Raw genomic sequence first — 15343 nt, forward strand, 5'->3', positions numbered from 1 at the left:
CACAGCCAAGCATTTTTCAGTGCCAAGAAACCTGCAGTTATTAAAAATATATATATATATTTTATTTAACCATGCAAGTCAGTTAAGAACAAATTCTTATTTACAATGGCTGCCTGCCTTGGTCAAACCCCGGAATGACGCTGGGCCAATTGTGTCTCCACCCTATGAGACTCCCAATCACGGTCGGGGTGTGATACAGCCTAGAAATTGAAACAGGATCTGAAGTGACATCTCTAGCACTGAGTTAGGATCTTTGAAGAACCCTTGTTTAAAAAAAAGCAACTAATATTTATAGCGGTTTAATGTGATATGAATAGGCTATCCTATAGTAGTACAGAATAGTCTATGCTAATATTAATAAATTGATCAACGGTGACGTTATATTAAACATGAAGACTCCACATATATTTTAGGGCGACTTCAAATCAAGGTTTACTAGGCTACTGTAGACCGTTCATCAAAATGTTTCGACACTGTCTGAACGCGGTCACGCCACAGTCGATTCCCTGGGAAAGGTCACGGTTGGCCCAAACCATTTCTCTCTCGACAACCCCGGAAGTGGTTAGCATGCGAGCAAAGTCCTCTTGTTGAGTCCTGCTAAGTTATAAACAGGTGAGTTGATTTTCATCCGTTGAAACCAACGAGATATGTGCATGTAGTTTTTTTTGTGTGTGCCGTAGTAAAGATAACCGGAGAGGTGCCGGTTGAGTGTGAATCCGTCGCGAGAGCGGAACAGAGTGCTTTGTTGACATACCGCCGGCATTTCATAAACACGTGGGGTGCACAGAAACCGATGCTAACATATTAGCCAACTACACTTTCGATAGCATCAAACCAATTGAATAAGTAAGTCCGCATATCGTAACTGAAATGACAGGCTAGTTGAACATCACGTTGTATAACATCTCCGTTCAGATGTCCCACTTTTAGTGTTAGTGGATGTTTAGTAGAGGTTTGTTAGCCAGTTAGCTCGCTACTATGTGAGCATGCCTTGTTATGTTGTATCAAACCTGGCTGTTTGTTGTAGCCGGTAACGTTACATGGTCATGTTTACAGTACATGCAGGTTTAGTAGTAACCTGTGGGCCAGTGTGCTTCGGGACTCTCACCAACTCCTTGAAATTGTCACGACAAAAATCTGGGGTCCGGGCTACACGTGTTAATGTTGTGTGTGTGTGTGTATTCCACAATGTGCCTTTATTGGCAAGTTTACTGACAAGCTCGTTGTGTTCCGTTTTGTAACCAGTTATACACGGACTGCAGTCGTCAAATATCACGTATGTATAATCATGTTTCAACAGCAGAGATGTCAGCTGTATTGAAACAGACTATTCTCATCTGTTTCTGAACTCCGTTTGGCCGTTTGTTATTGTGTTAGCGAAGCCATTTGGGGCGTTCCCATGTAACGCTCTTGTAGAGGGACACCTGAAGCCGTCTTCTCCCCTCTCCAGATATTCACAGGCGGGCCACGTTAATGTCAGCTGTTTTCAGGTAGTTCAGGTGTCTGGACAGATCTGGTCACCAGGTAGTTCAGGTGTCTGGACAGATCTGGTCACCAGGTAGTTCATGTGTCTGGACAGATCTGGTCACCAGGTAGTTCATGTTCAGGTGGCTGGACAGATCTGGTCACCAGGTAGTTCAGGTGTCTGGACAGATCTGGTCACCAGGTAGTTCAGGGGGCTGGACAGATCTGGTCACCAGGTAGTTCATGTTCAGGTGTCTGGACAGATCTGGTCACCAGGTAGTTCAGGTGGCTGGACAGATCTGGTCACCAGGTAGTTCATGTTCAGGTGTCTGGACAGATCTGGTCACCAGGTAGTTCATGGGGTCTGGACAGATCTGGTCACCAGGTAGTTCATGTTCAGGTGTCTGGACAGATCTGGTCACCAGGTAGTTCATGTTCATGTGTCTAGACAGATCTGGTCACCAGGTAGTTCAGGGGGCTGGACAGATCTGGTCACCAGGTAGTTCATGTTCAGGTGTCTGGACAGATCTGGTCACCAGGTAGTTCAGGTGGCTGGACAGATCTGGTCACCAGGTAGTTCAGGGGGCTGGACAGATCTGGTCACCAGGTAGTTCAGGGGGCTGGACAGATCTGGTCACCAGGTAGTTCAGGTGTCTGGACAGATCTGGTCACCAGGTAGTTCAGGGGGCTGGACAGATCTGGTCACCAGGTAGTTCAGGGGGCTGGACAGATCTGGTCACCTGTTCATCACCAGGTTTCAGGTGTCTGGACAGATCTGGTCACCAGGTAGTTCATGTTCAGGTGTCTGGACAGATCTGGTCACCAGGTAGTTCAGGTGGCTGGACAGATCTGGTCACCAGGTAGTTCAGGTGGCTCTGGTCACTGGGACAGATCTGGTCACTAGTTCAGGTGGCTGGACAGATCTGGTCACCAGGTAGTTCAGGTGGCTGGACAGATCTGGTCACCAGGTAGTTCAGGGGGCTGGACTGATCTGGTCACCAGGTAGGTCATGTTCAGGTGGCTGGACTGATCTGGTCACCAGGTAGGTCATGTTCAGGTGGCTGGACTGATCTGGTCACCAGGTAGTTCATGTTCAGGTGGCTGGACAGATCTGGTCACCAGGTAGTTCAGGTGGCTGGACAGATCTGGTCACCAGGTAGTTCATGTTCATGTGGCTGGACAGATCTGGTCACCAGGTAGTTCAGGTGGCTGGACAGATCTGGTCACCAGGTAGTTCATGTTCTGGTCAGGTGTCTGGACAGATCTGGTCACCAGGTAGTTCATGTTCAGGTGGCTGGACAGATCTGGTCACCAGGTAGTTCATGTTCAGGTGGCTGGACTGATCTGGTCACCAGGTAGTTCAGTTCAGGGGCTGGACAGATCTGGTCACCAGGTAGGTCATGTTCAGGTGGCTGGACAGATCTGGTCACCAGGTAGTTCAGGGGGCTGGACTGATCTGGTCACCAGGTAGTTCAGGTGTCTGGACAGATCTGGTCACCAGGTAGTTCATGTTCAGGTGGCTGGACAGATCTGGTCACCAGGTAGTTCAGGGGGCTGGACAGATCTGGTCACCAGGTAGTTCAGGTGGCTGGACAGATCTGGTCACCAGGTAGTTCAGGTGGCTGGACAGATCTGGTCACCAGGTAGTTCAGGGGGCTGGACAGATCTGGTCACCAGGTAGTTCAGGGGGCTGGACAGATCTGGTCACCAGGTAGTTCAGGTGGCTGGACAGATCTGGTCACCAGGTAGTTCAGGGGGCTGGACTGATCTGGTCACCAGGTAGTTCAGGTGTCTGGACAGATCTGGTCACCAGGTAGTTCAGGGGCTGGACTGATCTGGTCACCAGGTAGTTCAGGTGTCTGGACAGATCTGGTCACCAGGTAGTTCAGGTGGCAGGACAGATCTGGTCACCAGTGGGTGATGTTAGTCAGCTGTGTTCAGGTGGTTTTCATCTCTCCAATCCCCTACAGTATCAGGACATAATGAGTCATGAATCACCCTGGACTGCTGGTAGAAACCTTCCAGGCTTTTCAGATGATCTGAGACACACCCGATCGATCGTTGACCAGGTGATACAGATTAACACTGAAATGTGCACCGTCTTCAGGAATCTCCGACCCCCCATTGATCCTGACTGTGTGGAGATGCCTTTTCGTTTCCTCAGACGACACACACACACACCTCATCATTTCTCCGTCCTAGGTCTCTTCTCCACACACACACACACACACACACACACACACACCTCATCATTTCTCCGTCCTAGGTCTCTTCTCTCCACACACACACACACACCTCATCATTTCTCCGTCCTCACACACACACCTCAACATTTCTCCGTCCCACGCCTCTTCTCTCCACACACACACACACACACACCTCTAATTTTCTCCGTCCTAGGTCTCTTCTCTCCACACACACACACACACACACACACACACACACACCTCATAATTCCTCCGTCCTCGTCTCTTCTCCACACACACACACGCGCTCGCCCTGTCCTCTATCCTTATTCCCTGGGTGACAGTCTGTGAGCGGTCAGCGTGGCGTTTCCGTGGCAATGGCGCTCTAGGAGCCAATCATCTCTGGCCATCATGGCACAGACACGCAGCACTGGCCAGGGCAATGGACCTCACAACCCCTTTCCCTCTCTCTCATACTCACACACACACACACACACGCACACGCACACGCACGCACACACACACACCCCACCTGACATTGAGCACAAATAGGTAACAGGAGGTAGGGTGGAGTTCACATTAGTTTGATAATGATCATGGTGGACTTCACATTAGTTATGATGATAATGAGTAGGGTGGAGTTCACATTAGTTATGATGATAATGAGTAGGGTGGAGTTCACATTAGTTATGATGATAATGAGTAGGGTGGAGTTCACATTAGTTTGATGATAATGAGTAGGGTGGAGTTCACATTAGTTATGATGATAATGAGTAGGGTGGAGTTCACATTAGTTTGATAATGATCATGGTGGACTTCACATTAGTTATGATGATAATGAGTAGGGTGGAGTTCACATTAGTTTGATAATGATCATGGTGGAGTTCACATTAGTTATGATGATAATGAGTAGGGTGGAGTTCACATTAGTTATGATTATGATGATAATGATGATAATGGTATGGTGGAGTTCATATTAGTTTGATGATAATGAGTAGGGTGGAGTTCACATTAGTTATGATGATAATGAGTAGGGTGGAGTTCACATTAGTTATGATGATAATGAGTAGGGTGGAGTTCACATTAGTTATGATGATAATGAGTAGGGTGGAGTTCACATTAGTTATGATGATAATGAGTAGGGTGGAGTTCACATTACTTATGATGATAATGATCAGGGTGGAGTTCACATTAGTTTATGATGAAAATGAGTAGGGTGGAGTTCACATTAGTTATGATGATAATGAGTAGGGTGGAGTTCACATTAATTATGATGATAATGAGTTGGGTGGAGTTCACATTAGTTTTATGATAATGAGTAAGGTGGAGTTCACATTAGTTATGATGATAATGAGTAGGGTGGAGTTTACATTAGTTTGATGTGAGTAGGATGGAGTTCATAATTAGTTTGATGATAATGATGTGTAGGGTGGAGTTCACATTAGTTTGATGATAATGATGTTAATGAGCAGGGTGGAGTTCACATTAGTTTGATGGTAATGAGCAGGGTGGAGTTCACATTAGTTTTGATGATAATGAGTAGGGTGGAGTTCACATCAGTTTGATGAGCAGGGTGGAGTTCACATTAGTTTTGATGATAATGAGTAGGGTGGAGTTCACATTAGTTTGATGAGCAGGGTGGAGTTCACATTAGTTTTATGGTAATGAGTAGGGTGGAGTTTACATTAGTTTGATGGTAATGATTAGGGTGGAGTTTACATTAGTTATGATGATAATGAGTAGGGTGGAGTTCACATTAGTTATGATGCTAATGAGTAGGGTGGAGTTCACATTAGTTTGATAATGAGCAGGGTGGAGTTCACATTAGTTTGATAATGAGTAGGGTGGAGTTTACATTAGTTTGATGATGAGTAGGGTGGAGTTCACATTAGTTTTGATGATAATGAGTAGGGTGGAGTTTACATTAGTTTGATGATAATGAGTAGGGTGGAGTTTACATTAGTTTGATGATAATGAGTAGGGTGGAGTTCACATTAGTTATGATGATAATGAGTAGGGTGGAGTTCACATTAGTTTGATGATAATGAGTAGGGTGGAGTTTACATTAGTTTGATGATAATGAGTAGGGTGGAGTTTACATTAGTTATGATGATAATGAGTAGGGTGGAGTTTACATTAGTTTGGTGATAATGAGCAGGGTGGAGTTCACATTAGTTTGATAATGAGTAGGATGGAGTTCATATTAGTTTGATGATAATGAGTAGGGTGGAGTTTACATTAGTTTGATGATGATAATGAGTAGGGTGGAGTTCACATTAGTTATGATGATAATGAGTAGGGTGGAGTTCATATTAGTTTGATGATAATGATGAGTAGGGTGGAGTTCACATTAGTTATGATGATAATGAGTAGGGTGGAGTTCACATTAGTTTTGATGATAATGAGTAGGGTGGAGCTTACATTAGTTTGATGATAATGAGTAGGGTGGAGTTTACATTAGTTATGATGAAACAGATGTAAACATTTCCAAAGCAAGTGAAATAGATAATAAACAATAACAAAATAATTAACATTAAATATTACACTCACACGATCCAAATTCAAAAGACATTTCAGATGTCATATTGTCTCTCTCTGTCTCTCTCTCTCTGTCTCTCTCTCTCTCTCTGTCTCTCTCTCTCTGTCTCTCTCTGTCTCTCTCTCTGTCTCTCTGTGTCTCTCTCTCTCTCTCTCTGTCTCTCTCTGTCTCTCTGTCTCTCTGTCTCTCTCTGTGTCTCTCTCTCTGTCTCTCTCTCTCTCTCTCTCTCTCTGTCTCTCTCTCTCTGTCTCTCTCTCTCTCTCTCTCTCTCTCTGTCTCTCTCTCTCTCTCTCTCTCTCTCTGTCTCTCTCTCTCTGTCTCTCTCTCTCTCCTCCTCCTCTCTATCAGGGTGTTGTGACCTCCGTGGTGATGTTCGGGGGCTACGTGGACAGGGCGGAGCTAGAGGATGAGCTGTACGCGGAGGAGTCCGAGGGGTCAGAGGGTGACGACAGTGAACTAGAGTTCAGACTCTACAGCCAACTCCACTACTCCTCTAACCCCGGAGAGAGGGAGGAGGTGGAGGAGGAGGTGGGAGAGAGGCACCTCTCCTCCAGCCACGGAGAGAAGGAGAAGAAAGATGGGAGCAAGGCCAAACGACTGCAGCCACCCCTGTCACATGATCATGGTAACAGAGATCTACGGCAACACCTGCTGGGGGACACAGAGGAGAAAAAACAGAAAGTCAAACTGAAAACCCAACAGGGGAGGAAACAGCAGAGAGGTCTCTCCAAAGGTGAGTGGAGGAGAACAGACAGACCACTACTGTGTGTTTGTTTATTCAGGGCTTTATCTAAAGGAGCGTGAATGTCCACTCACTGTCTGTGACTGTAAAACTACCAGTCCACCTTTGATGTTATCACTTCTGTATAACTAACTACCTCATTCTAGTTCCATCATTCTAGTTCCATCATTCTAGTTCCAACATTCTAGTCCCATCATTCTAGTTCCAACATTCTAGTCCCATCATTCTAGTTCCAACATTCTAGTTCCATCATTCTAGTTACATTTACATTTACATTTAAGTCATTTGGCAGCCAACATTCTAGTCCCATCATTCTAGTCCCATCATTCTAGTCCCATCATTCTAGTCCCATCATTCTAGTGCCATCATTCTAGTGCCATCATTCTAGTGCCATCATTCTAGTGCCATCATTCTAGTGCCATCATTCTAGTGCCATCATTCTAGTGCCATCATTCTAGTTCCATCATTCTAGTTCCATCATTCTAGTGCCATCATTCTAGTTCCAACATTCTAGTTCCAACATTCTAGTTCCATCATTCTAGTGCCAACATTCTAGTGCCATCATTCTAGTCCCATCATTCTAGTCCCATCATTCTAGTGCCAACATTCTAGTCCCATCATTCTAGTCCCATCATTCTAGTTCCATCATTCGAGTTCCATCATTCTAGTGCCATCATTCTAGTTCCATCATTCTAGTTCCATCATTCTAGTGCCATCATTCTAGTCCCATCATTCCAGTTCCATCATTCTAGTGCCAACATTCTAGTTCCAACATTCTAGTCCCATCATTCTAGTCCCAACATTCTAGTCCTATCATTCTAGTCCCATCATTCTAGTCCCATCATTCCAGTCCCATCATTCTAGTGCCATCATTCTAGTCCCATCATTCTAGTTCCATCATTCTAGTCCCATCATTCTAGTTCCATCATTCTAGAGCCTCCATCATTCTAGTCCCATCATTCTAGTCCCATCATTCCAGTTCCATCATTCTAGTGCCAACATTCTAGTCCCATCATTCTAGTCCCATCATTCCAGTTCCATCATTCTAGTTCCATCATTCTAGTCCCATCATTCTAGTTCCATCATTCTAGTCCCATCATTCTAGTCCCATCATTCTAGTTCCAACATTCTAGTCCCATCATTCCAGTTCCATCATTCTAGTGCCAACATTCTAGTCCCATCATTCTAGTCCCAACATTCTAGTCCCATCATTCTAGTTCCATCATTCTAGTCCCATCATTCCAGTTCCATCATTCTAGTGCCAACATTCTAGTCCCATCATTCTAGTTCCAACATTCTAGAGCCATCATTCCAGTCCATCATTCTAGTCCCATCATTCTAGTCCCATCATTCCAGTCCATCATTCCAGTTCCAACATTCTAGTCCCATCATTCTAGTCCCAACATTCTAGTCCCATCATTCTAGTTCCATCATTCTAGTCCCATCATTCCAGTTCCATCATTCTAGTCCCATCATTCTAGTCCCATCATTCTAGTTCCAACATTCTAGTCCCATCATTCTAGTTCCAACATTCTAGTTCCATCATTCTAGTCCCATCATTCTAGTCCCATCATTCTAGTCCCATCATTCTAGTTCCAACATTCTAGTTCCATCATTCTAGAGCCATCATTCTAGTTCCAACATCGAGGTCCCTAGTTCCATCATTATAGGCCTAATTAAGATGCATAATCATCAACGGGTTTATCAGTTATTATTTTGTTGTCCATTTCTAGTCCCATCATTCCAGTCCCATCATTCCAGTGACCCATCATTCCAAAGTCCAGGAGGTCATTCTAGTTCCAACATTCTAGTCCCATCATTCTAGTGTCAACATTCTAGTTCCCATCATTCTAGTTCCAACATTCCAGTTCCATCATTCTAGTGCCTTCATTCTAGTCTTCGCCTTCATTCTAGTGCCATCATTCTAGTACCAAAAATCATTCTAGTGCCATCATTCTAGTCCCATCATTCTAGTTCCAAATTCTAGACCAACATTCTAGGGACCATCATTCTAGTCACCAACCCCTTCTAGTCCCATAATTCTAGACTTCCATTGATTCTAGTTCCAACCCCTTCTAGTCAGTAACATTCTAGTCCCATCATTCTAGTTCCAAAATTCCAGTCCCATCAGACAGTCTAGTTCCAACATTCTAGTCACCATCATTCTAGTCATCATTCTAGTCCCAGTGTTGATTCTAGTCACCATCATTCTAGTCCCATCATTCTGAGACTGTAACATTCTAGTCCCATCATTCTAGAGCAGTCATAACGACTCTGGTCCCAGTGTTGATCTCAGTCCCAACCCCTTCTAGTTCCAGTAACATTCCAGTCCCCTGAGACTGTATTGATCTCTAGAAACACCAACCCCTTCTAGACAGTAACATAGTAACTCCCATCAGTGTCTAGAAACACCAACCCCTTCTAGTCATAATTCCAGTCCCATCATTCTTGATCTCTAGAAACATCATTCTAGACAGTGCCATCATTCTAGTGCCATCAACACCAGTCTAGACAGTAACATTCTAACTCCCCCTGGGACAGTGTTGATCTCTAGTTCCAACCCCTTCTAGTCCCATCATTCTAGTCAGTATTCATTCTCTAGAAACACCATCCCCTTCTAGTTCCAACATTCTAGTTCCCCCATGGGACAGTGTTGATCTCTAGAAACACCAACATTCTAGAATCAGATCAGCTCTGAAAAATGATGTGATTGGTCAAAGAGCCATCATTCTAGTTTGGACTGCATTCTAGTCAGCCTCATTCCAGTCCCATCATTCCCAGATGCCCATCATTCCAGTCCCATCTGCATTCTAGTTCCAACATTCTAGTCCCATCATTCTAGCTGCATCATTCTAGTCATCCATTTATTCTAGTTCCAACAAACCCCGTTCCATCAGGAGGTGCCCAGTGTGAACTCTGACTCGGTGGTGGTGTTGGACTCAGAATCTAGTGCCATCTGGATCGGTGCCTCATTCGGACAGTCTGGAGAGCTGGATGATTCTTGGCAGTCCCAACAAGATGGAGACCAGTTCCATCATACTGAACCAGGGAGAAGGAGACATTCAAGTGGGGAACATTCTAGTGAGGGAACATATTAAAGTTCCAACATTCTAGGGAGATCATTCTAGTCCCATCATTCTAGTCCCATCATTCTGGAGTCCCATCATTCTAGTCCCATCATTCTAGAGGGATCATTCTAGTGCCATCATTCTAGAGGAGATCATTCTAGTCCCATCATTCTAGTCCCATCATTCCAGTTCCATCATTCTAGTGGGAACATTCTAGTTCCAAGATTTAGTCCCATCATTCTAGTTCCAGGGACATTTAAACTAGTCCCATCATTCTAGTTCCAACATTCTAGGTAGGGAAAACATTCTAGTCCCATCATTCTAGTCCCATCATTCTAGTTCCAACATTTAAGTCCCATCATTCTAGTTCCAAGGGATTCTAGTCCCATATTCTAGTCCCATCATTCTAGGGAGGAAATGAGGAGGGAGGGATCAGGAGATTTAAAGGTCCAGGAAACATTCTAGGGAGGGAGGGAGAAGGAGATTTAACATTCTAGTCCCATCATACATAGAAGGAGATATTCATTCATTGGAGGGTTTAAACAGTGCCGGACTGAATCGAGGTCCCTGAGCGGTTGGTTATAAAGACGGAGAACCTCTATAGGAAATGAAGATGCATAATCATTGTTGCAACGGGTTTATCAGTTATTATTTTGGTGTCCATTTCCTGCGGGAGGGAGAAAACAATTAAACCAGCCCCATAACTCTCCTCTATCATTCCCGAAGGTGACCCCACACGGGAAGGTTGTTCCAGGAGGTCATAGTCATCGACTCGAGTCAAGATGACGGGATCACAGTGTCAGACAACACGGAGGAGGATGACGGGGTGTGTAGCTTGAAAGGTCGGAGGTTAAAGAAAGGAGACCCTGCAGGCCTCGACCCCGGGGACAACAGGTACGGGGACAGAGGGAGGGAGGGAGAAGCTTATTAAACGTGGAGGAAACGAGGGAGGTTGTACCAAAAGATATTCATAGTGAGGAAATGGGACAGTGTTGATCTCTAGAAACACCAACCCCTATTAGACAGTAACATAGGAAGGGAGGTACAGTGATGATCTCTAGAAACACCAACCCCCCTTCTAGGGAGGAGGGAACATTAACGGGACTCCCCCTGGGACAGTATTGATCTCTAGAAAAGGAGACATTCTAGACAGTAACATAATGACTCTGGTACAGTGTTGATCATTAGGGAGGGAATGGAGAAGGAGACATTAAAGGGACAGTGTGGGAGGGAGAAACGACATTAAAGGGGACAGTAGGGAGAAGGAGACTCTAGAAACACCAATACATTAAAGACAGTAAGGGATAATGACCCCCCCCTTAAAGGGACAGTGTTGATCTCAAAAACATTCAGAACATCCATCTCCCTGTTCTAGACAGTCCAGAACATCCCACTACCTCCGTGGGACGGTATTGAGAACTGATTCTAGAAACACCAACACCCCTTCTAGAATCAGATCAGCTCTGAAAATGATGAAGATTGGTCAAAGGAGGGAATGAAGTGGCAATATCAGATTTGGACTGCCCATGTAAAGGCAGCCTAGGGGAAGGCAGTAAAAATGTTTTCTGCAAATCTCCAGATCTACAGATGCAGCATGCTCCACAACCAACTCCACGCCGGTTCTGATTATCTCTCCTTTTCTCTCTCTCATCATGAACTCATTCTCTCCATTTATTCTCTCTGTTGTCCGTCCCTCCCCTTTCTCCCCGCTCCCAAAGAGGAGGAGCTCCAGTGTCTGTCTCTCTGACTCGGTGGTGGTGTTCCCTCATTCTCTCTCTCCGGAGCTCTCTCTTTCTGTTCTCACTCTGACTCCCTCATTTGACAGTTCTGGAGAGCTGGATGATTCTTGGCAGAGTGGGACAACACACACACAGACCAGGGCATCATACTGAACCAGACCAGGGAGAAGGGAGACATTAAAGGTAGGGGCTCTGAAACGTGATCTCTGGGAGCTTGGTCTGCACACGGGGGTCAGGGAGGGAGGGAGGAGAGCATTTTGGTAGGGAGGAAACGAGGAAGGGAGGGAGGGAGGGAGAAACGGAGATATTAAAGGTAGGGAGGAAACGAGGGAGGGAGGGAGGGAGATAGGACAGACATTAAAGGTAGGAATGAGGAATATAACAGGGTCTCCAGGAGAGGAGGGAATATAGACAGAGGTCTCCAGATATTAGTGAATGAGGTCTGAAAACAGAGGGAGGGAGGAATGAGGGAATATAGACAGGAGGTCTCCACAGGATATATTAAAGGTCTGAATAAGACAGGGAGGAGGAGTAAATGAGGGAGAAGACAGAGACAGTGAGTATAGTGAATGAGGTCTGAATATAGGAGAGGTCTCCACAGGAGTAAGTGAATGATATTAAAGGTCTCCAGGGATAGGAATGAGGGAATATAGACAGGTCTCCAGGGAGGGAGGAATATAGACAGGAGGGGAGTATAGTGAGGGTCTGATATTAAAGGGAGGGAGGTGAATGAGGTCTGAATATAAAGGGAGGGAGTGAGTATAGTGAATGAGGGAATATAGACATTAAAGGGAGTATAGTGAATGAGGGAATATAGAGGGAGGTGAGTATAGGGTGGGGGAGGGAGGAATGAGGTCTGAATATAGACAGACTCCACAGTGAGTATAGTGAATGGAGGTCTGAATATAGGAGAGGAGAAGGAGACATTAAATGGAGGTCTGAATATAGACAGAGGTCTCCACAGTGAGGTGAATGAGAGAAGGAGACATTAAAGGGAGGGAGTGTAGGGAATGAGGTCTGAATATAGACAGGATACAGTTAAGGGAGGGAATATAGGAGGGAGTAAGGAATGAGGTCTGATTAAAGGGAGGGAGTGTGGGAGGGAGAAGGAGAATGAGGTCTGAATAGGGACAGAGGTCTCCACAGTGTGTAAATGGTCTGAAAAGACATCTCCACAGTGAGAACATCCATCTCCCTGTTCGTTTAGTGAATGAGGTCTGAATATAGAGTGTCTGGAGTAAGTGAATGAGGTCTGAATATAGACATGTGCACACAGTGAATGAGGTCTGAATATAGACAGACACCACAGTGAATGCTCTGAATAACGCTAATGCTCATAATGACTAACAACAGATACACCAAGAGGGAGAGAGAGAGAATATAGACAGAGGTCTCCACAGTGAGTAGTAAATGAGGTCTGACTATAGACAGGGTCTCCAAGAGAGTAAAAATGTTCTTCTGCAAATCTCTGAGTATAGTGAGATCTACATTAGCAAACTCTGCAACCTATAGCAAATGAGGTCTGACTATAGACAGAGGTTCCACTGAGTATTCTGAGGTCTGAATATAGACAGAGGTCTCCCATTATAGTGAATGAGGTCTGAATCTAGACAGAGGTCTCCACAGTGAATGAATGGTCTGAATATAGACTCTCTGAGTATAGTGAATGGGTCTCTCTCTCTCTCTCTCCCATTTTCAGAGGTCTCCCATTCTCTCTGTCTCTGAGGTCTGATTAGACTCTCTCCCCCTGAGGTCTCTATAGACAGAGGTCTCCACTGAGTATAGTAAATGAGGTCTGAATATAGACAGAGGTCTCCCATTTTATAGTCCCATTCTGAATATCCCCCCAGTAAATGTCTGAATCTCCGATTCTCCACAGTCCCTATCTCCCTCATTCAGAGGTCTCTCTCTCATATAGTGAATGAGGTCTGAATATAGACTTGTTCTCACTCTAAATGAGGTCCCTGAATTGAATTTCCCTGAGGCTGAGGAGGTTCTGAATATAGACAGAGTGCCCACAGTGCACAGTGAATGACTGAATACACACACACACACACACCCACCAATGACAATAGAGACAGGGTCTCCAAGGAGAGAGAGGTTCAAATGAGTCTGGTATGGGGCTCTGTGTTTGAGGTCTGAATATACCCACCCCCAGTGATCTCTGGAGCTTGATCTCATGTCTGAACATAGGGTCACAGGGAGTGTAGGGAATGAGGTCTGGGAGAGAAGGTTTTGGGAGTGGAAAGGAATATAGACAGGAAAGGGGCGTGGGGTCTGAATATAGAACAGCTTGCCGGAGGAAAGGGGGAGTGAGTATAGACAGGCTAGCCAGATGGAAGGGGTCTGAATATAGACAGGCTATAGTGAATGAGGGTCTGAATATAGACAGGCTAGCTGGAGGAAAGTGGGTATAGTGAATGGGTCTGAATATAGACAGGCTCCAGCAGGAGTAAAGTAAATGAGGGAATATAGACAGAGGTCTCCACAGTGAGTATAGTGAATGAGGTCTGAATATAGACAGAGGTCTCCACATGAATAGTGGAGGTCTGAATATAGACAGAGGTCTCCACAGTGAATAGTGAATGAGGTCTGAATATAGACAGACCAGCTCCACAGTGAGTATAGTGAATGAGGTCTGAATATAGACAGAGGTCTCCACAGTGAGTATAGTGAATGAGGTCTGAATATAGACAGAGGTCTCCACAGTGAGTATAGTGAATGAGGTCTGAATATAGACAGAGGTCTCCACAGTGAGTCTGAATATAGACAGAGGTCTCCACAGTGAATGAGGTCTGAATATAGACAGAGGTCTCCACAGTGAGTTTAGTGAATGAGTCTGAATATAGACAGAGGTCTCCACAGTGAGTTTAGTGAATGAGGTCTGAATATAGACAGAGGTCTCCACAGTGAGTATAGTGAATGAGGTCTGAATATAGACAGAGGTCTCCACAGTGAGTATAGTGAATGAGGTCTGAATATAGACAGAGGTCTCCACAGTGAATAGTAAATGAGTCTGAATATAGACAGGTCTCCACAGTGAGTATAGTGAATGAGGTCTGAATATAGACAGAGGTCTCCACAGTGAGTATAGTGAATGAGGTCTGAATATAGACAGAGGTCTCCACAGTGAGTATAGTGAATGAGGTCTGAATATAGACAGAGTCTCCACAGTGAGTATAGTGAATGAGGTCTGAATATAGACAGAGGTCTCCACAGTGAGTATAGTGAATGAGGTCTGAATATAGACAGAGGTCTCCACAGTGAATGAGTGAATGAGGTCTGAATATAGACAGAGTCTCCACAGTGAGTATAGTGAATGAGGTCTGAATATAGACAGAGGTCTCCACAGTGAGTATAGTGAATGAGGTCTGAATATAGACAGAGGTCTCCACAGTGAGTATAGTGAAGGGTGATTTAGTGTTTTTTTGCTGTGAGACTTCTAAGCATTTAAATACTATTAGTCACCCTGAAAACATGTTACACACACACACACACACACACACACACACACACACACACACACACACACACACACACACACACACACACACACACACACACACACACAGTGGTTCTGCCAGTCCACTGTCTTGCAGTTTGGT

At 44.9% G+C, this 15343-nt stretch overlaps 1 protein-coding gene across 1 annotated transcript; it reads left to right on the forward strand.

Annotated features, from left to right (window-relative positions):
* The first annotated feature begins 550 nt into the window (after window positions 1–550).
* On the forward strand, window positions 551–10842 carry LOC135529890 (zinc finger CCHC domain-containing protein 7-like). Its single transcript, XM_064958298.1, has 3 exons — window positions 551–612; window positions 6538–6922; window positions 10726–10842. Exons 2-3 carry the CDS (start codon window positions 6559–6561, stop codon window positions 10761–10763), a joined length of 402 nt encoding a protein of 133 aa, XP_064814370.1. The 5' UTR covers window positions 551–612; window positions 6538–6558; the 3' UTR covers window positions 10764–10842.
* The last annotated feature ends 4501 nt before the right edge of the window (window positions 10843–15343 follow it).

Source organism: Oncorhynchus masou, unplaced genomic scaffold, assembly GCF_036934945.1.
Source record: "Oncorhynchus masou masou isolate Uvic2021 unplaced genomic scaffold, UVic_Omas_1.1 unplaced_scaffold_1205, whole genome shotgun sequence".
Classification (NCBI taxonomy): domain Eukaryota; kingdom Metazoa; phylum Chordata; class Actinopteri; order Salmoniformes; family Salmonidae; genus Oncorhynchus; species Oncorhynchus masou.